General features: G+C 41.1%; 2 protein-coding genes across 2 annotated transcripts in view; one reads left to right on the forward strand and one right to left on the reverse strand.

The window, feature by feature from the left end:
* LOC133011314 (protein unc-13 homolog B-like) overlaps nt 1-8,868 on the reverse strand; it is a 56,507-nt gene extending 47,639 nt beyond the window's left edge. The window contains exons 1-2 of the mRNA XM_061079020.1: nt 8,847-8,868; nt 2,572-2,601 (exon numbers count right to left, since the gene is read on the reverse strand). Of these exons, the coding sequence (XP_060935003.1) occupies nt 2,572-2,601; nt 8,847-8,868 (52 nt within the window). The remainder of the gene's footprint in view (nt 1-2,571; nt 2,602-8,846) is intronic.
* A 1,628-nt stretch (nt 8,869-10,496) lies between these two features.
* On the forward strand, nt 10,497-14,499 carry stoml2 (stomatin (EPB72)-like 2). The gene is made up of 10 exons (XM_061068225.1): nt 10,497-10,655; nt 11,839-11,991; nt 12,106-12,205; nt 12,347-12,405; nt 12,533-12,634; nt 12,726-12,860; nt 12,943-13,087; nt 13,174-13,253; nt 13,349-13,477; nt 13,571-14,499. Exons 1-10 carry the CDS (start codon nt 10,614-10,616, stop codon nt 13,664-13,666), a joined length of 1,041 nt encoding a protein of 346 aa, XP_060924208.1. The 5' UTR covers nt 10,497-10,613; the 3' UTR covers nt 13,667-14,499.

Here is a 14,499-nt window from a genome sequence, read left to right on the forward strand (position 1 = left end):
CGTGTCCAGAGTTGTTTCTTTCTGTGATTTGTACAGACGGAGTAGGATCTGACTTTGGTGGGTGTCCTGGGTCTCGCAGCGTGAAAAGAATACAAAAATTTGCGTGCAGACGTGCAGACTGAACACAAACGCACATAAATCCAGGAACACGCCGCCCTTATCTAGCCCCAGTTTCCCGTGGCAATCAGTGGAAAGCAAGACAGCTGGCCACCGGTCCGGCCAAGGTCACCTCCAGCGCTGCAGCTCAGGAAACAACTTAACACTGGGCCCTCCAAAGTAAAAGCCAAGAATCTTCCCATCTGAAGGTGTGGTTATGGAAACAGAAAATGAAAACATCCCAGACCAGCCTTGTGTAAACGTTGAGGGTTCTTCCCGAAACGTCCCACTCTGCAATCTTTATTTGCAGAGCGGGTTAGTTTTATCACCAGGACTATTACATAACTATGCTATGTCAAAAAATATCTTCCTCCAACCTGAATAAACAGACTGGGACTGGGAAATCCTGCTCTCTACACTCAAGAAAGAAGAAACAGGAGTTGGTTGTGATTTTAATTCCGCCCTTTATTTCCATACCTTTCCTTTTTGCACAGAGTTATGTTAGTTAAGCTCAGGGGATTTTTGCTCAATGACATTTCCTGATGGAGCAGGTTGCTGCTACTGAGGGAAAAATATCAATCTCATCTTAACTATTGATTCCAGAAACCTCGATCTGTCCGTGTGTCGCTCGCATATCTCAAGAATCTTTCCTCTTATCACCTTCACACTTGGTATCTTTATTGTTCGGGCTCCAGGAAGTAAAGTGTCAAGTTTGGTGTGATTTGGACATTTAGTACAATTGATATTAATAAACTTTGAACACACAGGCGACCAGTGCATCAACAATCGTTCAACAACAGCAACAATAACTGATTCTCCAGTTTGCGGTTCGACGTGCTGAGACGAGCTTCTTCTAACTTTCTATAAACACATGTTGGTCTTTACTTGCTGCTTCAGAGAGAAAGTTGTACCAGTATCACCACAGGCCAAACAAACAGCACCATTCCAAACAGGCAGGTTTAGAACCAGCACTGCACAAAGAATATTAATAAGATGATTGTTAGTTTGTGACCCACCCGGCCATCAGGACCAAAACCTCCCGCCACAAGACCAGCTTTTTCCCGGCTGCAGTGGGCCTTAGCAACATCCCGGGACCCCCACCTGACTTGGACTCTTATCCCGCACCCACGCCTCAATTCCGTGTTACATTAACACACATAGCAGTTTATTGCATATTGCACATCCACATTTCTCTCGTGTTTTGCATTTTACATTTTATTTAACTTTTTATATCTTGTATATATTTTTGTTTTGTTTTATATACAGTTATTTCTTTCTTATGTGAAGTACTTATTGTGTTTTTATGCTTTATGTTAAATGTATGCACCTATTTACCAAAGAAAATTCCAGGTAGGTGTAAACCTACTTGGCAATAAATCCTGTCTGATTCTGATTCTGATTAAGATTGTATTTAGCTACAGTATTAAGTTCTGAATCTCTTGCAGGACGACATCTGACACTTCCTTCTTCACCCTGTGGCACAGAGCGACTAGTGTTTGAATTTGGCCGACGTGGTGACGACAGACTCAAGCCAGTTCTCCCTGATGTTTGCTCAGGGGCAGGTGTGACGTGTGTTGTGGCCCGGGAGGGGGGGAGGGGGGGTGACGATGTGCAAAAACCAACATCATAGTGAAGCGGAGCAGCTTGTGGCACAAAGCAGTCGCCTCACTAGATCATTTCCCTAAAGTTGAACAAGGGAGAGACTGAGAAAAGTACACACCAGACACATGTAATGAGCCGCTGGATAATTAGCTTCACGCGGGTCAGTCGGGGACCTGAGAGTGAAAGTGAAATGTCACGAAAAGCCGCAGTGACTTCCCATCAGCGCTGATGCCTCCTGACAGACACGTCACAGGGCTTAGTGGAAAGGTGTAAGGCCCAACACTACCGGGATTTGCTCGGGTGGAGACTGTCGGGATTTGGACTTAACAGCCACTGATCTAAGCTCACCTGTGCACGTCTCTGCAGGGAAGGACATCGGATTTTTATAATGCAAAAATCAAACCAAGCTTTCAGGGACTTGCAAGAATTTGAGTGATTAACCCGACAAAAGGAAATTAGAGCACGTGGCGCTTTTCCAACAACAAATCAATGAAGGAAATTAACAATAATATGAAGGCTTTCTAATGATTTACTGCAAATTGGGAAGATTGAGGCTACACATCCATACGGATTCGCTGTAGTTTCAGAACTAAGACAATCTACATCCGTCCACAATAACACTAACGACCAAATGACCATTCACGTACACTGGGCCTGCACAAGCCAGCATGCCCGTCCATACAACACAGCCTGGAGTCTCATACTAAAACTGAGGCGGAGGTGTTTCGAATATATTTCCTCATTTTAGGCGTTAGAATGATGCCTTTTTACATGTGATCGTGTTGTGTGTTATATTAAACATCTGGACGATGTGGGAAAACATGACCAGGCTGAACAAATACAGTAAAAGCTTTGTGAATATAAAGCACTCACCTGGAGGCCCTTGGAGCTTGGCTTTCTTTACTGTAAAACAAAAAGAAAGACAGTGATTTAGCTTTTCTTTATCAGGACGAGTTGAGATGAGTTGTTTTTAATTCAGCGAGGATCCTGCATGAGAGAAAAACAAGTGAGAATTGTAAAGTTGTTTTTTGAGCAATGGAAAAAGCATTGATATTCATGGATGTGAGCAGTGACTCGCAGCCTCGTGACACCTGAACAACAGACTCGTGACGCTGGCGCCGGCACTTCACATGGAACTTGATTAAAATAGAAGAGGTGTTTGTTTTAGTGGACAGCTGTGGGTCAAAATGCTGCAGACAAAAGACAGTTTTTTTTGTTGAATTTGTGCGTCACACTTCCTGACTGGGCGGCTCATTATCATGACTGTTGATTTATTAATTTTATCCATTAAAACCAATATCTATTTACTGTCCTGTTACATATTCTATTTTTAAGTGAATACAATCCATCATGACAACCTTCCAACACAACAATTGTAAAATTAGTTTACGAGCTAAATGCTTAAAAGTATTCGACAATTTTTGTATGATTTGTCATTTGATGTTATAAATAAATATAAAAGGTAGGTCCTTAGAAATAGCTTCGAAAGACCAAAAAATTCAATCTGCGTACTTGATTATTTATAATCAGGTTATATATATTTATATAAACCTTAAATTGAGAAAAAACATTTTAATTTACACAAGAGTACAGAAATTCTTGAAATTAAGCAATGTATAGTCTATAAATTATATAAGTAAAGTATATAAGAACAGCTCAGTAAGGGATGACGCAGACTTTCTATCCATGGGAGCTGAATAGTTAAAAGTATACGACAATTTGTATTCATATATAAGTATGATTTGTCATTTGTTGTTATAAATAAATCTTATAAAAGTATTTCCTTAGAAAAAGCTTCGAAATAACAAAAAATTCAATCTGCGTACTGGAATATTTATAATCAGGTTATATCCATATAAACCTTAAATTGAGAAAAAACATTTTAATTTACACAAGAGTACAGAAATTCTTGAAATTAAGCAATGTATAGTCTTTAAATCATATAAGTAAAGTATATAAGAACAGCTCAGTAAGGGATGACGCAGACTTTCTATCCGAGCCGACAAATACCTTTTATAATTGCAGAACTTAACTATATATTAAGAAGCATAAGCCTAGAAAGCTGTATCACAAACACACAAACGCAGCAGCTGGCTGTGAAACACACACCCACACCCACCCACACACAAACACAAACACACAAAAACACAATGACACAAGTGGACAGGGGCAGGTGGATAAAGATAACAAAAGAAATTCAAAATGTCTGGCGGCAAACAGCCATTTCCTGAAGCCTCGGCGAAACGCAGGAGCTCGTGTTGTGGTTTATTTTTAGATGCACGGTCTTTAGCCCCCCCCCCCCCCCCGATGCATCAATACAATAACGTTTGTAGGATTGCGAGGCGCTTTGCAGGGGATTAATTGTGATTGCTGGGGCAGAATTATGTGTTCAGGCATGTAACCTACTAAACCTCTGCAGCCTCTGACGGCAGATGGGCAGGGCGGGATGATGGAGCCACAAATGACACTTTCATATTTCACATCCCTCCATCTTATCTCGGTGAACAACTCTGTGGGAGTTTTGATTTGTTGTGTGTTAGAACAGCAAAAAAACTAAAGTTCCTGCTGAATGGTTTTGTGTTTTTCTTGTTTTTGCTGTGTTGTGTTTGTATATTTGACATAGCTAATAGTAAAGGAGTTAAAGTTTAAGAATGCATATTAACGTGAGTAAATGCAGTTCTGGATGATACAGAATTTAAGAAATTAGTGGAGTTTTTCCCAGTGTCCCCTTTTCAACTGACATCGAGGGACTTTATTATCACAGAGGGGAAGGAAATAAAAGAACTCGTCACCTTTTCTGAAGCACTTCCTGTCGTGTACATACGTCAGTGTGAAGCGGAAAGGGAGCACTGGAAACGCTGGGAAAATCCAGCATTGTGACGTTTTTATTTGTTTATTTATTTTTCTGCTTTCCACAAAGGCTGTTCAGCTACCGTCCGCAAATGATCTGGCACAGTGACCTTATGCATTCATTTGCATCATGTTATTTAGGGCTGTGACACAAAGCTAAGGGCAATAAACCAGGGGCCATTATGGTGGAAACTGATGCTTATCATTTTATGTCCAGGGGCTTTCCGGTGGCTTTAGAGGCCATTTAGCTCGGACAGGCCTGGTGATCAGAATTACCAGAATAATTATGAGCCTTTTTTCTTCCTAGTGCACAAACTCTCCTGTGAACATACCTGCAACTTGTTTCACGGCTTGTTTGGCCACTAACTGGAACATTACAACAGAGCCATTGTCAATCATTCTTATTCTACTATGAAAAGTCTTAAAATTCTTGTTTTATCTTGGTTGCAGCCTACACTTTTATTAGAATTGTATTATCCTCATTATGTAATAAAAAACCTTTTCCAGGAAAATCAGCAAATCTGCTAATTCAAGAAGCTGAAACCAGAGAGCTTAACATTTACCAAAAAGATGAATCTACTCATCATTATTGTAGATCTACTTTCGTCCACTTTAACTTGAATTGTTGATATTTCAACAGACTTCAATAATAAATAAGTAGCATGTTGCTATAATAGTTGCAACAAAGATATACGTATATATAAATCAGGATTATTTAGCCAATATTTAGCCCTGCACAACATCTACTCATGCAGATCCTACTGAAAGCTTTGGAAATAAACGATAGAGGCCTTTAACAAAAAGTGTTGATGTTCCATATGAAAGGAAATTCATCATCGGGAGGTCAGGCAGAAAAGGAAGGAACAGGAAGTGACACCAGCGTCCACTACTGCTGCGGGCAGTGGTGTACTTCCTCTTTGTGCGGGCGGCTGGATCTGATCAGGTGGAGCCGGAGAGAGAGAGAGAGAGGGGGAGAGAGAGAGAGCAACAGATGGCCAGCGGATTACTCCCACAATCTCTAAGCGCTCTCTCCGCCTCGCTCTGCCTCTTTCCCTGATAATTCCACGACTCGGCAGCTCGACTACACTTAACCACACCGCTCTGCCTGCAGTTCGGTCTTTTTTATATTAATGCTGCACGGCCTCGGCTTCTCATCCTAAAAATCACTTTACTCATCCGGCTGCAGAGAACTAATGCAATGTTTGTTTGTTTCTATCTTTCTTTCACGACCTGCTCCATCATCGTTCTCATTTGAGATGTAGATATAATTGAAGCATAAAACACTCCACAACCACCAGAAGATTTCCAATGATAATTTGTCGATAGACAGAAAGTTAATTCAGGAAAAAACAGGAAGAAAATAACAAAAAAGTTATTGTTTCCTCCCCCTGAAGCATTTCCTGCATCAGTTAACTCTACAAACAGATTCTACATATGGATATACAGAATCTGAAAATGGGCAACAAGACTTCAGGGCTGGAATCGATCTGGTTTCTGTTTCTGGTTTGACCAAATCACATTTTGTCACTTTACACAGACTAAAAACACTTATTATAGACACTCCTGTGACCCTAAATTTTACTTTATTCCTCCTGCACAGTTTAGTTAGTCTAGTCTCTTCATATTCCAACAACAGCTTCCAGGACACAGGTCAATCCTCTGTCCGCCCACCTCCATCAAACCTCAGCACATCAACGCTGACCCACAACCACTCTCCTCATAAACCCTGTGGAGACCCTATGTCAAACCAGTTAAGACCACTACCCATGTGCGATGGGTAATGACACTGATCCTGTGTCTGGGACCGGCCTCTTTAAACCTCCTGCGCTGCAGCATCCTGGTTTCCACGTGAGTCATGTGTCCACTCAGCCGCGTCCTCTTCCACCGCGGGAGTCTCGCCCCCAAATGTCCACTTGTAAGGGCGACCACTTAGCTGCTGTTTGAAGACATCGCCATGGAGACGGAGAAGCTTCGCAACCAGCAATCAATAAGCAACATTGCCCGGGCGTTGCAACCGGGGGATGAGTCACAACATCCGCTAATCACACAACCCCCGGCCCAAGCAGCCATTTCTCTTCGTGGGCCTGGTAACTCCTTCATTAGGAGTCTCGCTAATCAATAAAAGGACAGTTTGCAAAGGCCCCATTTCTTACAATAACTCTAATTACTGAACCTTCTGAGGTAAGAGGGACAAACCTGACGTGACTCTTTGTGACCTTTTCCCCGTCTGGAGCTTTTTCTCTTTCCCGGCCTGGTGTATTGATCTCCAGATTCAGTCTGAGACATGTTGTTCAACAGAGAAGTACTTTTTGATTTGTTATTTTTAGTCTAGAAGGAGCAGACTGTAGGTTATTGATTGGATGTTGTTTCTCCTGCTGCCTGGTTTCTTTTTGAGATTTGTAATATAACAACAAGTTGTGATGATTTGAAATTGGACGTCCTTATGAGAATATCAGCAATGACTTTTTGAGCCACATGTACGATCAGTCTTCATACACTTCCACACATTTAATACCGTTTAAAATAAAAAGAGCCTCCTCTACTGTATACAATACTTGGTGTATAACAATTATTATACAACCAGGATGTACCATGACTCTAGGATTAACTCATGGGACGAGGTTTGCCTCTGCCTCTGCAGAAAGTCAAGTGGTTACCCCAGAGTCGTTCCTCAGCAGGGACATGGACGATATGTGGAAAGGTATTAAAGAGACTCAAGATCATGGCAAAGGGACTTTGGTTGATTGTGTAATCGGGTACGAGCGGACGAAGGGATTGGAAGGTTCCCTTTAACTGAATTAAATGCGTCCGTGATGACACTGTCACACGATGACGGAGAATCTGACTGTGTTTCCCACTTCAAAAGATTCTAACAGAAAACAGCTGGAGGGAGAAATAACCTCCACTTCCTGTTTCCAGACGACAAGAAGTCCACTTTAACTTCAGTCCCAGTTTCATAGAGTCCACTACGATCCCAGCTCTTCTGACCCGAATGCTCGATGGTATTTCACGCATCATTTCTGTTAAGGACGCCATCAATTTGACACAGGAGGCACCAAGGAGACAGATGGGGATCGAACTGCCACTGGAAAGACAACTCACGATCATAGAGCCCAATTATTATATTAAAGAACTGGACTTTCTTTAATAAATGAGAACTTAATAATTTGAAAATGTATGTTTTGGTTCATTTTAAGTGCTTTTTAAACATGAAATATGAGGTTAATAGAGAAGATGCTACATTATTTTGCCTGAAGCTTCGAGCAGGTTATCTTTACTTGCTTTGCTGTTGTAAATTATGCTACAGGAAACACTCACCCTTTGAATTTAACAGTGTTTTGGACTGGGATCATATTAAGGGGATTTTGAATTATGTCCATATCTAGAAACATCTACTGCTCCATCTGTTACTGCCTTAAGTGACTTTACAGACTTTTAAAGAATTTGAATTCAGACTATATTTAATGTGATTCTCCTATCATTGCTGTGAAGCAAAGTTTATTATTAATATTACTATCCTTTGCTCCTATTTAGTCATTTCAATGTTAACTTTGAAAACTCAAAGTACATTACAAACAAATATTTTATCATCATCATCATGATTTCATTTTTACGCCAGAATTTTAAACTTTTAATAATTCTATTCTTGCTTTACTGTCCAATCACTGTGCTTATCCTCATGTGAAGCACTTTGCATATTTGTTGAGAAAGGTGCTTTACAAATAAACCCTTTTATTATTATTCTTACCATCATCTCCATACTGTTTATTTTCATTCTTATAATCTAAATGTAAACCGTATTTAATCATATTCTTGTTTTATTTCTGTTTTTGGCCTCATGATAAGTACTTTGCACCTTTATTAAGCAAAGTGAAGCACAAACAAAACCTCAATATTATTATTATTATTTTAGTGTTTGTTCCTTTTCCTGTAAAATATCCAAATCTGAATAAAGCCCAGAGCTACGTGTCTCTGTGGGAATAAAGCAGCTGCTGTGATTGTTTCTGCTTTGCTCCAAATAAAATCACAGATATCAGATATTCATCCTCTTGTTTCTTTATGAAGATGGTGTGTTTTTAAAAATCAGGACAAATTCTACTTTTTTAGAAACTATCACTGTTACCTGAGGAGGAGGAAGAGGAGGAGGCGGAGGAAGAGGAGGAGGAGGAGGAAGAGGAGGATGTCCACAGGGACAAAACTCACATTATCAGATCTAATCCAACAAACCGAGTCAAACCAAGTGATTAACATTGTTTTTAACCTTTTAAACAAAATAAATAAAAGTGGGTGAAACTTACCTCGGACGCACAGCAGCGACATGGCGACGCTCCTCCACTTTCTCACACTTTGTTCTCAGCAGGAGATTTGCTCCGTTTTTTTTTACATCCGTTCGAATCCCACTTTAACTCCGGGTCGGGGGGTAGAACGGGTCCCAGCGGGGGGTCGTTTGCTCACTGGAGGTCTCAGAGATCCGCCACCAGCGCCGCGCCATCGTGGAAAGTCTCTTCCCCCAGTGAGGCTCCAGATTCACGGACAACCTGCGGACTGGGAGCACTGGAAGGGGGGGGGGGAGAGAGGGAGACACCTGTTACTGACGGGTGGTTCTGACCAATGGGAAGGGTGGGGCGGGGCTGAAGGGCGGGGCTCCATGAGGAGGGATCTGAGGGATCTGACCAATCACTGAGAGGCGCAGGTTGGAAGGGGAGGGAGAGGTGACGCAGAGACACCACCTGTAACTTTTTTTATTTATGATTAAGAATTTGGTTTTTATTTTACTTTTAACCTCCCTCAAATTAAAACGTATCATGATAAAGAAGGGTATTTCATTTGATTTATTTTATCACATACATTATGTAACTTTCAATCATCTCCATAGAATTACAACTTTTAGAACATTTTATATTTATGATTAAGAATATGTATTTTATTTTACTTTTAACCTCCCTCAAATTAAAACGTATCATGATAAAGAAGGGTATTTCATTTGATTGATTTTATCACATACATTATGTAACTTTCAATCATCTCCATAGAATTACAACTTTTAGAACATTTTATATTTATGATTAAGAATATGTATTTTATTTTACTTTTAACCTCCCTCAAATTAAAACGTATCATATAAAAGAAGAGTATTTCATTTAATTTATTTTATCACATACATTATGTAACGTTCAATCATCTCCCTAGATTAACAACTTTTAGAACATTTTATATTTATGTTTATTTGACATTATATATTACTTCCCTCCTGTTAAAGCTTTTTTATTAAACCTAAGAATTTTATATATTTATAAATATATATTAATTTAAAGTGAAAAGGCAGGTCAGGTTATTTACTATCAAAACCAGCTCACGTATCAATAACCAATAATGACCAATAGATAAATAGAAACTATATATTGATCCCGAGGGAAATTCACAATTATAATAAATATGTAGTTAGTGTTTGATTGTCTGAGGAGTTACAGCAGCACCAGAGTTAACACAAAACTAGCAGCGCCACCTTGTGTATTCAGTGAGTCATTACATGTACGTGTCAGATAAACCACAGCACAGTTTTGTGTGACACATTTATTCTGATCCCTTCTTTCACATCCTGTTCATTTCAGAACAACAAAAAACAATACAGTTATAGAAATGCTTGATTTAATTCTTCATATTTAGATTTGCATTTCGATCCTGATTTATATAATATAACTATACAAATAACTATTAAGTTAATAATTGTTATTTGTATTGTGAAGGCACGTTATATTGAATCCACAACATGACTTGTACACTAGTATCTGAGTTATTCATCTAAATGTTGTTGATATTTTTTTATCAAATGATTAACTTAATTTCCTATTTTAAATAAATTACATTTCCATAATCTCTCGCTTTATTAATCCAGTCTTTTGGTTCCTCTTCCTCGCCCCGGCGGACTCCTTTCAGCGGCGCACCACTGATGTAACGCTGACTTCCTGCTCGTCGAGGGTCACTCACATGAGTTGACGGTTCGGATCCTGATCGCTTCGAGGAACCGGGTCTTGTTCTTCACGTCGCTTCGCGGGAATCGAACCATGTTGCGGTCGCTGTGTCGAGCCGGAGGAGCCATTTTACACGTGAGTGCTTAATGTGTCCGGGTCGTTTCCGGTTCTTTAGTTTGCGAGCTGGTGTCATTCAGAGAGCATCCGAGTGTGAGTGATGTGAATCCACTGGAGTTCCGCCTGGTGCTGGGAACACTGGAGTTAATGGGGACGTGATCAACTAAACCAGTGAGGGACAGGTTTCTACCACCAGGCGGAGCAACTCACAGTGACTCACAACATCTACACAACTGGTTTCCCTTGTTTTGACTAGTGGGAAACTACTGCTACACACAAAAACATGTGAAACAACTGCTACACACACATGTGAAGCAACTGCTACACACAAAAACATGTGAAACTACTGCTACACACAAACATGTGCAACAACTGCTACACACATACACACAGGTGAAACAACTGTTACACGTGAAACAACTGATAACCACACAAGTGAAACAACTGATGCACACACATTTGAAACAACTGCTACACACACAAGTGAAACAGCTGATACACATTAACATGTGAAACAACTGCTACACACACATGTTAAACAACTGATACACACACATGTTAAACAACTGATACACACATGTGAAACTACTGATACACACACGTGAAACAACTGCTACACACACATGTGAAACAACTGCTACACACACATAGGAAACAACTGCTACACACACATGGGAAACAACTGCTACCCACACAAGTGAAACAACTGATACACACAATGTTAAACAACTGATACACACAAACAGAAGTGGAACAACTGATACACACACATGTGAAACAACTGATACAAACACACATGTGAAACTACTGATACACACACATGTGAAACTACTGATACACACACATGTGAAACTACTGATACACACACATGTTAAACTACTGATACACACATGTGAAACAACTGATACACGCGTGCAATAACTGCACATATGCAATAACTACAAATACACACACGTGCAATAACCTCACATGTCCAATAACTATTCCCACACATGTGCAACCACTATACACACACATTCAACAACTGATACACACACACTCCATGTTGTTTAATTAGCAGAGCAGCCAGATGTCGGCTGTCTCCAGATTTTGTTGAAAGTTTGTTGCTTTCCTCGTAAATGTAATGTCATACTTTGCTCTTGTAAATCACTTTTTGCACATAAACAGTGTGTTTTTCCTTGTGCTGAATTTCCCCGTGCAGCAAACCCAGAGGAGCGCCCCGAGGTTGTGTGTCACACCAGCGCAGCAGCGATGGGCGTCCAGTCTGCCCATGAACACCGTGGTGCTGTTCGTGCCCCAGCAGGAAGCCTGGGTGGTGGAGAGGATGGGTCGCTTCCACCGCATCCTGGAGCCGGTACCTTCCACTGCTCTGAATGGATTTTCTTTAAATCCTTTTATGAAATGCATTAACACACTTATGGAAAACGTGTGAGTGGTCTCTCACCTCTGTCCCCTTCACTTCCTCCAGGGTTTGAATTTCCTCATACCTGTACTCGACCGAATCCGCTACGTCCAAAGTCTCAAGGAGATTGTGATCGATGTCCCGGAGCAGTCTGCGGTTTCTCTCGGTGAGAAACACAACGCTGCTATTTTCACTACTTGTGGGAGGATGATTTTCTTTTGGGGGATCATCCATCATTTTGTTTAAAGATTAAACGGTTCAGCTGGAGTGACGTCAAATTAAAGTGTGACCTTCCTTGTCTTTACAGATAATGTAACACTACAGATTGATGGAGTTCTTTACCTGAGGATCCTAGACCCTTTTAAGGTACTCTTCAAAAATATGTATCTATCTAATACCTGGGAAGGATTGTCCCCACTATAGTGATGTCACACTCAGATATTAGTACATAGATGTTTTTACAAATCTCTCATTCACTTGTTTTGGTTTCCAGGCGAGTTACGGTGTCGAGGATCCAGAATATGCCGTCACACAATTGGCTCAGACCACCATGCGTTCAGAACTGGGCAAACTCACACTGGACAAAGTTTTCAGGGTAATGACCGACTACTGCTGCTGCACCTTAGTCTGGAAAGTGAGAAATACAAATGTCTGATAGGAGTTTAAACTTGTATTTTATTTTGAAGGAAAGGGAGTGCCTCAATTCCAACATCGTCCACTCCATCAACACAGCTGCAGAGGACTGGGGCATCCGCTGCCTCCGTTACGAAATCAAAGACATACACGTCCCACCTCGCGTCAAAGAATCCATGCAGATGCAGGTGAGGTTTCATATGTGAACCTGAAGAAGTTCTTAAGAAGTCAGAAAGTTTTTTAACAATCATTTAATTTCCTCCTGTGCAGGTGGAGGCTGAGCGTAAGAAGAGAGCCACGGTGCTGGAGTCTGAGGGGACGAGGGAGGCGGCCATTAATGTCGCCGAGGGTTGTAAACAATCTCAGATCCTGGCGTCAGAGGGAGAGAAGGCAGAGAAGATCAACAATGCGTTAGGTAGGAGATCTGAAGGGGGGGGTGGGGTGGGGGGGGTCTTGTTTTACTCAATTCACATGTCACTAATATGTCTCGGTTGCTTCCAGGTGAGGCTCAGGCTGTGGTAGCAAAAGCTGAAGCGAAGGCTAAAGCCATCCGAATGCTGTCAGAGGCTCTGGCCGAGCAGGTGAAGTTATTTTTTAAAATGGGACAAACATGATCTGTGTTTTAATTTGTAAAAGAGGTTTATGTAGTTAATGTTTTTTTTTGTTCATGGCACAGAATGGAAATGCAGCAGCTTCATTAAATGTGGCCGAGCAGTACGTGTCTGCTTTCTCCAAGCTCGCCAAAGAGTCCAACACCATCCTCCTGCCGTCTAACACCGGGGACATCAGCAGCATGGTCACACAGGTAGTGACACTCGCTTTGTTAATAACAGCATCTGCTTTTTGCCGTCGTCAGCCATGACATTAATAGTTCTTGTTTCGTCTTCCCGCTCCTCAGGCCATGACCATCTACACCTCGCTGGCGAAGCAGAGCCCAATCAGAGCAGAGGCGGCGGAGAAGAGGGAGGAGCTGCAGAGCCAATCGACTCAGTAGCAGAGGAATCTAAATGAACTCAAAGTAGTGACGCGGGGGAAACTGTTGTATGGTTAAGTTATCGGGATTTCCAAAGGCATCGCTGTGAAGTTCACACACCTTCTACCGGCTGATTGAGAAGAACGGCAAATTTAAATAACTCCGTCAATGTCCAGCTTTGAGAAATCACATCTTACACGAGAGGATCTGTAATTTTCACCAACTGTTGATTATGGTCATTGGGGAAATAAACGCCAGGACCCGAGTAAGGTTATAATTATGGTTTAACTTTCAGACTTGGTTCATGTTTTCTCTTTCGCGTCCTCCATTCTGTGTGTTCACTGGTGTTAATGCAGTAATCACAGTTACTGCCTTGTTTGTTTACGGAGATCAGGTCGGTTCTTCAGCAGCTCTGGGACCAGCGACTAAGATAATTAGCTCCATGTGACGTCTATGAAATCCCTGAAAGAGTCAGTTATTCTCAATTTTGCCCATGTGATTTAAAAAGGTATCTCCCCCCGGCAAGCTGAATCCGTATTTGCTTAATAAACTGCGTAGAGACTCTGTAAAACCATTCATAAATAATTCCTTCCCAATAATTAGTGCACAAAGTCGGGCCTAGAATCAGGTTCCTGTACTCATCAGTTATATTATATATATACCAGTTATATTCATGTCTTATGGGATACACAGAATTTCACGCTTCTCTGCGAAATTTGAGTGTCAGTGATGACATCGTCACAGATGATGATGATGATGCGGTGGAAAGGAATGTTGTTAAGCACTTGTTTGGAAGATTGTTGTCAAACGACGAGGGGAAAACTCCCAGCAAAATAAAAATACATAAAAACGTT

Source organism: Limanda limanda, chromosome 1 (assembly GCF_963576545.1).
Source record: "Limanda limanda chromosome 1, fLimLim1.1, whole genome shotgun sequence".
Lineage (NCBI taxonomy): Eukaryota > Metazoa > Chordata > Actinopteri > Pleuronectiformes > Pleuronectidae > Limanda > Limanda limanda.